This window comes from Pararge aegeria, chromosome 23, assembly GCF_905163445.1.
Source record: "Pararge aegeria chromosome 23, ilParAegt1.1, whole genome shotgun sequence".
NCBI lineage: Eukaryota > Metazoa > Arthropoda > Insecta > Lepidoptera > Nymphalidae > Pararge > Pararge aegeria.
In genome coordinates, this window is record NC_053202.1 from 4,477,304 (window position 1) to 4,490,867 (window position 13,564).

Here is a 13,564-nt window from a genome sequence, read left to right on the forward strand (position 1 = left end):
CCGTCGCGAATGAGTGAGTCTGCTCAGAGTGCCAAGTGTGACTTACTCGATCACGTGAAAGTTAACTAAGATTTATGCGGTGACGAAGAAGCGCCCTCTAGTGACATTACTGGGAAACCGACAGTGACAGTACACTAAATGACGCTCTTTCTATACCATACAAATTGCAGTTAACTTTAACGCGTTCGAAAAAGTAAACGTAGCTAGCAAATCTCACGCCTGGCATTCTGAGAGCGAAGTGAAGTGAGAGATACTTCAGTGAAACAAGTGAAAAGTGTGGAACTAAATGACCTCTGCTACAATACTGGACTACGTTGACCTGCGTTTGGAAGTATGTTCTGGAACTTTGTATTGCAGAGAAGAATAAAGTCTTTCAAGTGTCGTATGGTTTTTTTATTTCAAATCTTCGATCTCTAGAACCTGACATTTATTCATTTATTTTCATTTATTCAGAATATTGGAAAGGGTACAGAATTGACACAATGAACATGCTGCCACGATAACTGTTGCAGTAGTATAAACTGTGTCGCAACAATTAACGTCCACCTCCAACAATAAATGTATTGTACAAATAAAACAAAAGTAGAACATAGTAAATGCCAATAAAAAAAAGAGAATAAGAGTCAATTAAACAAAGATAAATAAAAACAATGATTAAGTTTCAAATAAAAGAAAAAAGAAAAAACAATAAAAACATGCAGCGACTTATTTAGTCCGGGCGTGTGTGTGTGTGTGCAAGTGTGTGTTAGTGTGTGTATATAAATAAAATAAATAAATAATAATAAATATACTACGACAATACACACATCGCCATCTAGCCCCAAAGTAAGCGTAGCTTGTGTTATGGTTACTAAGATAGCTGATGAATATTCTTTTGAATAAAATACACATAAATACTTATGATATACACTGAAAAACATTCATGTTCATCACACAAGCATTTTCCAGTTGTGGGAATCGAACCCACGGCCTTGGACTCAGAAAGCGGGGTCGCTGCCCACTGCGCCAATCGGCTGTCGTATGCACGTGAGTTATGTGAATGTCTATAGTTTGGGCCTATTAAAAAAAAACTTTCTACAATATATTTGTTCACTTACACTCGGCACTACATCCTTGAAGTCATATTTGACGAGGTGTATGCAATGGGCCAAGTCGCACAGGTATCTAGCCACCACACCGCCGTTGGCAAACGTCTGGCGACCAATGTCCAATATGTTGATAACGGAGCCCGACTCCTCTGATTTCGGATCTTTCCATGAATCCTGCAATCAAAAGAAGGCAATTTAAAATATAAGTTTGCAGGAGAGCAAGTTATTTAACTAAAGGTAGACCGGCAGGGTGATAACGTAAATCACAACAGGTCAGTAAAGTAATCACCCTGTTGTAACAACGTTGTCTGGGAGAGATTGCTTTAGCGATAAGACAGACCTTTGCACACCTAAAGTTGTTTTTATTATTTTTATCTTTTGTGTTTCTCTTTGTATTTTGTTTTTGTGTGTGCAATAATTAAGTATAATAAATAATAATAATAATAACAGGCTCGCGACCTTTGCTGTAAACGTCACTTTTGTATTCAACAAAAATACAAAGATCACATGACTTACGGCTGTCGCAAGCAGTGGCGTGCATAGAGGGTATGCCCAGGGTATGCAGATGATATAAAATGAAGAAAATCTCCAGTAAGAGTTACAAATACTTAAGGGTAGGCTTTTAATAACTCCTACAACGCTAATCCTTAAGTTTTTTATAACTCGGACTGGAGATTTTCTTCGATTTATAGCATCTAAATACCCTGTGCATACCCTCTATGCACGCCACTGGTCGCAAGCCTGTCGTAATCACCCTGCCGTAGTATCTGGTACTGTACGGGAGATATGTTCTTTTTTATAGAAATAATTAACGGAATAGCAATTATATTATTTAATTTCTTATAGCAATAATTAAGGCCCGCAGTGGCGTAGGGTTTTCGATCAGGGTATGCATAAAGCAGGTAGATGGCATCAAATGGAAAAATTCCCCATCAGACCAGAAAACACCCTACCGACAAAGATGTGACGCCAAGCGTTTAGGTACGATGCCGCTTACGAAGCGATGAGTTTAATTTAACTGCCACTAAATCTAACACCCCTAACAGGTTAGCCCGGTCGCGCTACCATCTTAGACTTCACAATCACTAACTCTACTGTAATTAAGCGAAACAAAAAACCTGCATTCCCCGCCGGCATGCTATCATTATTAGGATAGAAATAACTTTTGGTTGCATGTAAAGTTAGAGCTATAGATGTCGAAATCACATCTTCAATAAAGTGTTAGATGTTATATTAGATTCAATTCAGCTAGTTTTCTTTGAATTTTATTATTTCGTTCGGAATAATAAACAGTATTAACATATACCTGCATAACAATTCAATTCGCTAATTACATGCGTCAACGATGGCTGCAATAGGGTTGCCAAACTGAAGTTTATTCACGCAACTACAATATCATTGGCATGGCGATGTTTTTGGGAGACCCCTGTAAATGCTATTAAAGTAACAATTTGCAGCTCCATCATGAAAACATTCATTAAACATCACTTACTACTACACTTACACTAAAACTATCTATCTACATATAAGTCAAATAGTTTTAGTATCTAATAATTTATTACTACGTTATATGACAAGAGAACTGATTCCGTCAACAAACTGTTCTACATTTTGACGGAATGTTTGTAATTTATTACGCTGTAGTAATTGTTACTGAAAAATTTAATTAAAAAAAAATAATAAGAAAATACACTTTTAACAAAGACGACTGAAAAGAAGAAAGTTACAAAAGGCGGCCTTATCGCCTTATCGCTTATAACCAACAAAAGGACATGATGAATAGTTTAATGTCATTTTCGGTTCCGAAAACCCTTTTAACCGGATTCTATGCCCCATTTGATTTGACGAAACGAAACACTAAGCGGAACCCTCACCGTTCCGTTCCGTTCCGGTAATTTTGGGCAATTAAATACAGTCATTGGTATCGTTTTAGTGTGTACGATTGATTACACTTACCGCTTTTTTTTTGGTGTGGTTGAAAAGCTTTATTGCTGCCCTACCCTTGGGCAGGACAGAGGTTATGTGGAACTCCCCTCTCTAAATAGATGGTGGGTATACCCAAACGACTTTACGAAGTTATATGTGCGTTTTAAATAAATCCCTCGCTTTAACGGTAAGGAAACCTGTATGCCCAGAATTGCCATAATGTTCTTAAGGTTTTGTGAAGTCTACCAATCCAGAACCAGAGAGGAATATGGATTATGGCCGGTTATGTGTTAATAATGAAAATTATGACTTCCTGAGGAAAATAGTGACCATATTCAACCGCCTAGAACAAATTCTAATATATTTTCAGTTCTACTCAATAGCATGACGACGAAAAACGTAAAGTAACTGTCAGTTGCCAACCCTACTACGACTACATGTTTACTATGCCACGAGGTCGTCGTACCGCGTGGCGTCGCGATCTCTGGTTGGCTCGCGCGAGTCACGCCACCCGCTTGCGAACGAGTTTATATTTGGAACATAAAGCGGCCATTGCGAGCTATGCCATTCAATGTATGAATGAACCTGTGGAATGAATGTTCCGTGTTGTCACGACTCGCGTCCAATGCTTGGACATTGTTTTATGTTGCATGCCAGTGAGGCACGTCATTGTTAATGGGCAATAATTGACAAACAGTGTTAGGTACTTATTAATTGATTGTAATATTAATTTTAACTTATTGAATCATCATTATCAACACCTTACCGGCCCACTATAGAGCATCTCCTAATCTTATTAAATTTGATTAAATAAATATAACAGTTTGTAATTTTAAAAAAAAAAAAAATATTATTCGAAATTGTAACACTTAATAGTTATAAATTATTATGTGCAATAACGAATACCTTCTATCAGGAAGTGATCCAAAAGCTATACCACAGTTTTTGGTTCAAGCATTTTAAATTAATTTATTATATTTTGCATCATTTCAAAAAGAAAACTGTATCTTAGATAAATTATGTAAAATTGGTATTTGAAATGTTTTCACCACTATGAATCAAATAAATTTATTATTATTATTATTTCTCATATCATTTATTTTTGTTTTTCATTTTTTTTTATTCTTAACAGTGCTTAAAAATAAAATAAAAAACTATTAAAAATCTATAAAAAAATAAATTATTTTTATTATTATCTCCTCTCAGAATGGGTAGTCCTCGTAGTCAACAATGGTTCACACGCCTTTGAAAACATAACTTTCAGGCATGCGGTCTGCATGTGGTCTGCAGTCAGCCTGACAGTTGTTCAATTGTTCACGGTGTTTTCCATTATCGTTAAGCAATTTTTAACTGCTTAAAACGCACATAACTCCGCAATGTTAGAGGTGCGCGCGTGCTGGGGATCGAACTCGGTCCCCGCACGACAGGGAGACTCAAGTCTATCACCGCTAAACCTCACATTCACTTTTCTGAGCAGGCTGGAAGCTTGGCAAGCGGATTATTTTAAACAACTTAGTCACTAGTACATTAAGAAGCCAATAACAGTCCACTCATGGCCTAACCTCCCGTTTAGCGTTTTAGGGTTTTCCCGTAATCGCATATATAAGAAGTAGTAGATCTTTTTGTGACATAGCTCGTCCGGGGAAGTACTATCGTAGTAACATGCTTGTTACAGCAACATTGTTGCAATGCTGTGTTCCGGTCTGAAGGGCGTGGTTACTCAAATTGACGGACACAGGGCGGCAGGACGTGCTGCTTGCATGCCCTGTTTATAGGGATGGTTTTCCGCTAACCATCAGGTAAGGCATATTGTATAGAAGCAGGCGTTACTTTGCGGAAATCCATGATATATTATGAAAATTAAGCTCAATTTGCTATACTCCGCGAACAGCAGGATATTCTGTATGGTGTAATTTATAATTTCTTCAATCCTTATACTAAACACCAGACAGATCTTCGGCAATGTACCATCCTCAGGAGATGTTGACTTTACAGTGTTTCAAACAGATTCACCTGCTTTTCGCGAAGTATAGCAAATTAAGCTTAATTTTCAGAATAAATCAGGTGGGTCGTTTGCTTGGTCCGTCAATTATAGTTATAAAAAAAATCACCATCGCATCGCAGTAGATGGTAGCACCGAGTAGTACAGAAGACACTGCTGCTCGTTTGCCGATATATTCCTTTAGTCGCCTTGTATGACACCCGCGGGAAGAGAAGGGGTGGGTGGGTGTCAGAGTTTATCTCTGCCGCTAATCGGCATTGTTTCTTCATTGGATCTTCGGCCGTATCTAGTTGACGACACCGACAAAGACGTGCCGCTAAGCGATTTAGTGTTCCGGTGCGATGTCACTTAGAAACCTATTAGGGGTATGATTACCATACTCCCTAACAGGTTAAACTGCATCATCACTTATCATCAGATGAGATTGCAGTCAAGGGCTAACTTGTAGAGGAATAAAAAAAAATCGTTACAATGCTGTGTTCTGATCTGTGGGGCGTGGTTGTCGGTGTTATAACAGGCAACATGAGGCCGTAATATATAACAGAGTGTGAGTGCGAACTATACTATAAATGTATAGAAAGCTATTACAATAAATGCTTGCACGTCGTGTTGGGCAGTTCTTTTACCGTTAGCTAATTCCACCTACTTGCAATTTCGTACGATGACCTTTTTTTATTTTTAATGCGTTAGGTATAATTTAATACTAGTCCATCTTAATAATACTATAACTCGGAAGTGGGCGGTGGTACATACAGCACAGTTTTTACTATTGCAGTGCCACCCTTGCTAATATTTTAAGTGCCATTGTAACAGTTCCAAATAAAGATTTATTTTTATTTACGAGTATTATTATTATTAAGATATCTATGCAAACCAGCGTCTGGATCCTTACTATCTACTTAAATACGAGTACATCATTCGACTACTTCCCTTTTTTTTTCTATCTGATCTGAAATTGAATCCTTCCATGTCACGATTAACAGCTGTCGTAAAAACTTCGTATTATTTGTACTTTGTAAATAAAACTTTAACTGTGTGGTAGTGTTTATAAAGTTGTTCGCACATTTTATATGAGTACGCACCGCATGTGCCGTAACACACTTTTTATGTACTGAAATTGTGATATCATCAGTGCCCGTACCGTAAGTTTGCAATTTACCAATAAGAATCGTACGTATGATTCTTGATCTTCTTATATAACCGGTCGAATTTAAATAGAGTTTTTCAATCATGGCATTTATTGTCAATATAACATTTAAGGCTGCATGTTTACTATGCCACGTACATATGTAATACTCGTATGTACGCCTAGACTTGCAGTACGCACGTGTCGTTTACACTGTTAGTAGTAGTAGCAGTTTAAGTAGAACTAGCAGCGGCGTGTACTTCATACATACCAAAAGCATTGGCTACTTTAATTTTAAGATGTATAAGAGGAGGGTTTTCTAGTCTGGGAAGTACTATATAGTACGGGTCTAGCTTTATCATGTGCTATTGCTGCACACAACCTACAGCACAGCTTTTAATGATTGACGCTTAAACTCGTTATTCTTTCTATACAAATTTACTCTATCAGTTAAGTTATTTTATATAGAAAGCAATGACAAATAAATGCGGCGGATGACATCTTGCACGTATACGTTGTAGATGTACGATCAGCTTAAGACATGCCATACGATAAGTTGTCCATTAGGATGTAGGGACGACGCAAGGGCATGTCACGGTCAAGCTATATGTATGCTGCTCTCGTATTGAAACTAAACGCCTTGGGACACATATTGTTCCCAAGTTTTCCTTATCTCTGCACTCTTCGCGATCGCAACTGAGGCTTATTTTCATTACTGCCGTGCCCAGCGGCTACATCTCCGTTCAATTATAAGTAAAAAATATATATAATATATATTATCTAACCGAAAATAATTAACTCATTAAGAAAGTATTAACCAACTAACAATTAACTCGGTTTTATATTATTTCGAATTTTTATTATTTCGTTGTGAGCGTTGATAGCCTCGTGGTTAGGATTTCGGTGTCCCATTCGGGAGAACTGAGTTCGATCTCCGGAACGCACTTCGAGCATCTGGGAGTTCTCGTATGTTCGATAAGTAAACTTGGTGAGAAAGATGAGGAAGGTGAGATGCATACCTGAGAGTTCTTCTTAATGCCCTTATAAGCGTCTCTAGTCTACCTATCCGCATTTGGACAACGTGGTGGACTACGGCCTAAACCCTCTTTTGGATATTTAACTAAACGACGATGATTATCTCAACATACGACTACGATATTTGACGGCCGAGTGGCGCAGTGGGCAGCGACCCTGCTTTCTGAGTCCAAGGTCGTGGGTTCGATTCCCACTAGTGTTGCCCAAATTCAGTCTTGGTCTTGCAGTCTTGGTCTTGTTCTTGCGTTTTTGCAAGACCAAGACCAAGAACAAGACCGCGTATTTTTAGCAAGACCAAGACCAAGACTGACCGTGCAAGACTTGAGCAAGAACAAGACATAGCCTGCAAGACTCTTGCGTCTTGCAGCTAGGACTTAGCGCTATTTCACGGAGTAGTTAGGTGTAACAGTTCGGTGTATAGGTAGGTAGGTACGCTTAGGAATTCTATGAGACGCAAAAAACTATATCAAAGAATATGAAAAACTGGACCTATGCGCATTACGACTAATACCATAAACATAGCGAATAAAAAAATATCTATTAAAATCAAACTGAGTGCATGCATAGTTATGTTTTAACCATCGGCACTTTGATAATGCGGCATCAAAGGTTTTGTACTTACTTCTCAAAGAAATTTGCCGCTTTTCGGAAGTACATGGTTATGATACACGCGCCGGCGGCTTCTTTTGAAATCTAAAACAATCGTTGCCGCCGCGCCGAAATCATAACATTTGACACTATTCATGCAAAATAATTTCGAATTTTAAGAGTACCTACAGGTGTTCCAAAGAATAAATAAGTTTCAGATTGGTGATTTTAGATTGGTGGAGGACGCATGAGACAGAGTATCCGATTTTATCGAAAATGGCCCGTGATTTTCTCTCAATACCTGCAACTTCAGTACCTGCTGAGAGGTTATTTTCTAAAGCATCATTAGTAATTAGAAAACATAGAAATAGGTTAAGTGATGAGTCAGCCAGATGGTTACTTTGTATTAATTCTTGGTCAAAAGAATTGATATAAAGTATCATAACCTAATGATAAAGCTGTTGATTTGTGTTGTATTTTATTTTTTATTCAAATAAATGATAAATCGTAAAACTCTTTTATTAAATTTCTTATAAGTTGAGGGTTCAATCTCTTTCTAGACAGATAAGTATTGTTCTTTAAAATACAGTCAAGTTATTGTAATTAATTTGTTTTTTTACATGTTTTAGCAAATGTAAGCTTATAAATCATAAATGTTTATTAAGAAACAGTTACTTCCATGGAAAACGACATATAGGTCAGTTGATTTTTCGAATTTCTTATCAAATCTTCAGTTATTTATTAATCTGCTTGATCTTTACTATGGCTATGTTAATTCAAGCTCACAATGTTCCAATTCTAATACGTTTTTCTAAGATTTAAAGTAAACTTTAATAAATAGTAATAGACTAATAGGTAATTGCAAGACTTGCAAGACTCTTGCTGCAAGACCAAGACCAAGACCAAGACTGGGAGCGCAAGACCAAGACCAAGACCAAGACCAGGTGTATTGGCGCAAGACCAAGACCAAGACTGGCTAAGTCTCGTCTTGTTCTTGCATTTGGGCAACACTAAAACTGGAAAATGTTTGTGTGATGAACATGAATGTTTTTCAGTGTGTGGGTGTTTATCTGTATATTATAAGTATTTATGTGTATTATATTCATAAAAAAAATATTCATCAGCTATCTCAGTACCCATAACACGAGCTACGCTTACTTTGGGACTAGATGGCGATGTTTTGTATTGTCGTAGTATAATTTTATTTATTTATAAGTATATTGATATATTTGATGATTTTACAATTGTTGAAGGATGTAAATTTACTTTAAAAGAATAAAGACGTTAATGTCTATTGTTTGTCACTTGTCACTGCACTGGAAGCGCCGCGTTCCGTTCGGGCCGTGTCGGCCGCCGTCGGATGTCTTCGTTATATCGACGTCAACACCCTCCTCAGTCTGATAGGAGTGCCCTGTTGTGTGCAGGGGTGATGGGTCAATAATGATGATGATGATGATGATGGTAATTCTGTTCCAGCGTCCATGCAAAACAATAACGAACCATTTCGTTATACTTAGTGTCTGTGTGTCGATTTTCCACCTGCCTGCACTAGCCAAGTGCTGTACAAGAGTTTAATAATCCCTATTCCTACTAATATTATAAATGTGAATGTAAGTTTGTTTGTTACGCTTTCACGCAATAACTACTAAACCGATCATCATGAAACTTTGTACACATATTTCTGAAGGTATTAGAATGAATATAGGATGCTTTTTATCCCGAAATTAAGCTCAGTTCTTTTGGGAGAGGGGTAGAAGGTGTTTGACGATTTTACACCATAACGCCGTCAAAGGATAACCGATTTAAATAAATACTTTTGTACTCTAGAGGTTATAATGTCTGTTTAATTTTGCCCAAATTTCGTGTAGATCTGATGAATGTGATTGGAGATAGAGGACACAACTCCTCAGCGGATGGCAGCCAACCCGTCATTTAAAGCCTTAAATGAACTAACCCTAGCTATCTTAAATTACACCTAAATAAAATGCAACAGGTCTTTCGAAAAACAAAAACAAACGCAGACGAAGTCGCGGGCAACAGTTAGTAAAAATAAAATTATAGTCGCATATAGGCTCATATTTTTTTAGTTATGACAGTAAAATCTAAAACGTCCTCGAGACCACCGCAGCGAGGCACAGTTCCTAAGATGCTGGCAGCATTGCCCCTTTGGATGGCTAAACTAATTCGTTGGCCAAGGTAACTGCCCGCTCTAGGATAACCGGTAGAGTCGATAACCCTTTTCGATAATTCTTTGAAAAGGGCTCTTGCCTCCTTTATTTATTTATTTAACTCTTTATTTGTCACATCACTATGAAGTTTGGAAAATAAAATAAAAACAATAGAAATACAAAGACAGAAGTAGAATACAAAAGGCGGCCTTATCGCTTAGTAGCGATCTCTGCCAGGCAACCTTTGGATTAGGACAAGATGAGCGAGAGCGGACAGTTCTCTTCTTCAATTCCGAATGGGTAAGTTCACATATCGTCGAACCACTTCTTCCTCGGTCTTCCAGGAAAAACACCGTCAATAAAAACATCGAAGCGTTAAATTGCTTGGCGGCACATCGCCGAAGGAAGGGCGGTAACTAGCCACGACAAAAGCCTCCCACCAGACCAGATCAGAATGGTAACTAGATAGCGCTTTACAATTCCATACAAATCGTAGTTAAGTTACACGTGATCGAAGGAAATTTAGCTGTAAGAAATCTCACGCTCAGCGAATCTTCAATCTCACCCAGATACACGCGTACCTAACCGGCACCAGCTGGGAAATATTTGCACTCAAGCCCGCTATCTATGTCATTAACACTAAGTCATATATTGATTGATCGCCCATTTTGCGTAGGTAGCGTGGATAAAAGTAATTACTAACTTTATCTAATACTCTACTCTCAATAGGCATGATGACAATAACTAAGAAGCGCTAAAATATTGTATTCATCTAATGATATATGGTTAATGTTCTCTATATTATAAGTACTTCGTGTATATAACCCTACTAATATTATAAGTGTCAATGTGAGTTTGTTTGTTACGCTTTCACGCAAAAACTACTTAACCGATCCTCATGAAACTTTGTACACATATTCTTGGAAGTGTTAGAAATAATATAGGATACTTTTTATCGCGACATTAAGCTCCGGTTCCTTTGGGAGAGGGGATGAAAGTGTTTGACGATTTTACAAAATAACTCCGACAAATTATAAGCGATTTGAATAATTATTTTCGTACTATAGAGGTTATAATATGTGTTTGATTTTGCCCAAACTTTGTGTAGATCTGAATGTGGTTGGAGATAGACGACAGAACTCCTCAGCGGACGGCATCAAACCCCTCATTTAAGGCTTAGCGATACTGAATACTTTAATTTTTTTTAGAACGCGCGGGCAACAGCTTGAAAGTAATAAATATGAACACAGAATTAAGAAAAATAAAACTACCCCCAACAATGGCACGACTGAGTTTCGTGATCTCCACAAAATTTTCAAAGTGCAAGCTCGTGACATCGCTGCACAAAAACTATCAAGAAATTACTTTTGCTGTTTTTTTTGATGTACCGAAGAAGCACCTCTGTACTATCTATGGCGCCCCAGGTTGGCCAGCCCTGGCATAAGCACTTATTTACGCTAAAGTTTGTTATCTTTGTCATTATATCCGATATTGATCGCCCATTTTGTGTGGGTGGACTGCGAGGGTAATTCCTAATTTTATCAGGTACTACAATCTTCCCTCAGCTAGTTGCTAGCTTGGTTACTGATCAACTTTTAAAACGAGGGGCTTACTGCGGTCCTGCGTCCTTAGTAGCGTACAAAATTCCAAATTCAACATTCATTTGTTTCAAGCGGTACGCCTACTTGAAATAAATGAATTTTGAATTTTTAACTCTCTAAGCAATTATAAAACGTTCGGAAGTCAACCTAGTCTTGAAGACGGCAAGAAATTCGGCAGTTGCTATTTCCGAACATGAAGACGTTCAAGTTCAAGTATGCGCCTAGTTTGCGACCAGTCACAAGTGATTGACACACCATGAGGTATATTTCCATCGTCTCATACAATACTGAGGTGTAAACTACGGCACAATGTCATGAATATTGGCTGTGAATCCACCCTTCGCAAGACTCGACTCGAACTTGATCGTTTTTTTAATCCTATTATTTCATACTAGCTGTTAATAAGTTAGTCTTTAACTGTACTTTTCTCAACCAACCCAAATAAGGTCCAATATTTTATGGTCTTAGTTAGTATAGTTACTTTATACTTATCCTCAGATGTAAGGGTAAATGGAATAAAACTTCCTAATATACTAAATCAACCATTATAATATTTTATCAAAACAATAAACTCACTTCAAACGCGGGTTTCACACATGCAAAAAAAACCAACGACTGATAACATTTACAATAATTAAATAAATAATATTTAAAAAGATTATTAGGTAGGTACATCCATTTTGAAATTGAAATAAATATCTATATGTAAATGGAATTTACATTATTATTATTCTTCAGCGTTTATTGTTGTTTTTTGATGTGGCAGTTCTAAAAAAAATAAAAATATTCAGTATCGCTAAGCCTTAAATGAGGGGTTCGCTGAGGAGTTCTGTCCTCTATCTCCAACAACATTCATCAGATCTACACAAAGTTTGGGCAAAATTAAACACATTTTATAACCTCTTTAGTAAAAAAAAAATTATCTAAATCGGTTATAATTTGTCGGAGATATGGTGTAAAATCGTCAAACACTTTCATCCCCTCTCCCAAAGGAACCGAGCTTAATGTCGGGATAAAAAGTATCCAATATTACTTCTAACACTTCCAAGAATATGTGTACAAAGTTGCATGAGGATCGGTTAAGCAGTTTTTGTTGTGAAACAAGAAAACTTACATTTAAAATATTAGTAGGGAAGTAGGGATTTGTGCCCTACGCGATGACAGTGCCTAATTATCTATACATTCCTTGATAATAATTATTTAGGCGATTAACCACTGATGTGTGGTCGTCGAACTCCGGTGACCTTAGTTGTAACTTATCAAAACGATGATGACGCCCACGATTAGGTATATCGACCATGATTATTAGGTGACCGTCTATTAGAGGCTTCGTGCATTCAATCTGTGTAAAACTCTTGACGAGTAAATTTTCGCGATAAACACTTAATTTTTGAAGTTATAATTCTTTAGCGGCGTTAGGAAAAAATCATGGTAGTGAAATTATACGATGTAACGAAATGCGCGCCCACGTGTGGGTACACGATTTTAACAGGATGTAGGTAGTTGCGAAACCGAGTGAGAGGGGAATAAATCGTCCGCCAGATCACTTTTTACGATACAGAAAGTCGATATAAACAATCGAAATTAGTGGTTATTAAACGGACATTTATCTGCATATTATCTCAGAAAATTACAGAAATCCTTTGTGGGGATGGGTATATGCTTTTATAACATGATACCGAAGGTAATATTAGATCTACCTTTACCTAAGTTTAAACAATATATTAAAACACATTTAACAAATCGTGAAATCTGCCTTCCGAACCGGTAGTTGAGTCACTAAAAGGAGACCGACTTGACGATTCAAAATGCTTATAAACTAGGCCTACTTGGAATAAATGAATTTTTAATTTTTTGAATTTTGAAGAACGCGGGCAACAGCTAGTGATTATATGAATAGCAATTAAGTATTTAATGAAGGCAAAGCTTTATTGTACCCAGTGGCGTGCACTGTGTTCCTTACCAGGGTATGCATACACCAGGAAAATAGAAAAAACCTCCTCTTATACGGGGGGTTATATTTCCATTTT

At 37.3% G+C, this 13,564-nt stretch overlaps 1 protein-coding gene across 5 annotated transcripts in view; it reads right to left on the bottom strand.

Annotated features, from left to right (window-relative positions):
* The window catches only part of LOC120634183 (glycerol-3-phosphate acyltransferase 1, mitochondrial), an 88,059-nt gene that overhangs the window by 14,919 nt on the left and 59,576 nt on the right, over positions 1 to 13,564 (bottom strand). For all 5 annotated transcript variants that reach the window (XM_039904623.1, XM_039904622.1, XM_039904618.1 and 2 more), the window contains one exon: positions 1,098 to 1,262. In XM_039904623.1, coding sequence (XP_039760557.1) covers positions 1,098 to 1,262 — 165 coding nt within the window. The remainder of the gene's footprint in view (positions 1 to 1,097; positions 1,263 to 13,564) is intronic.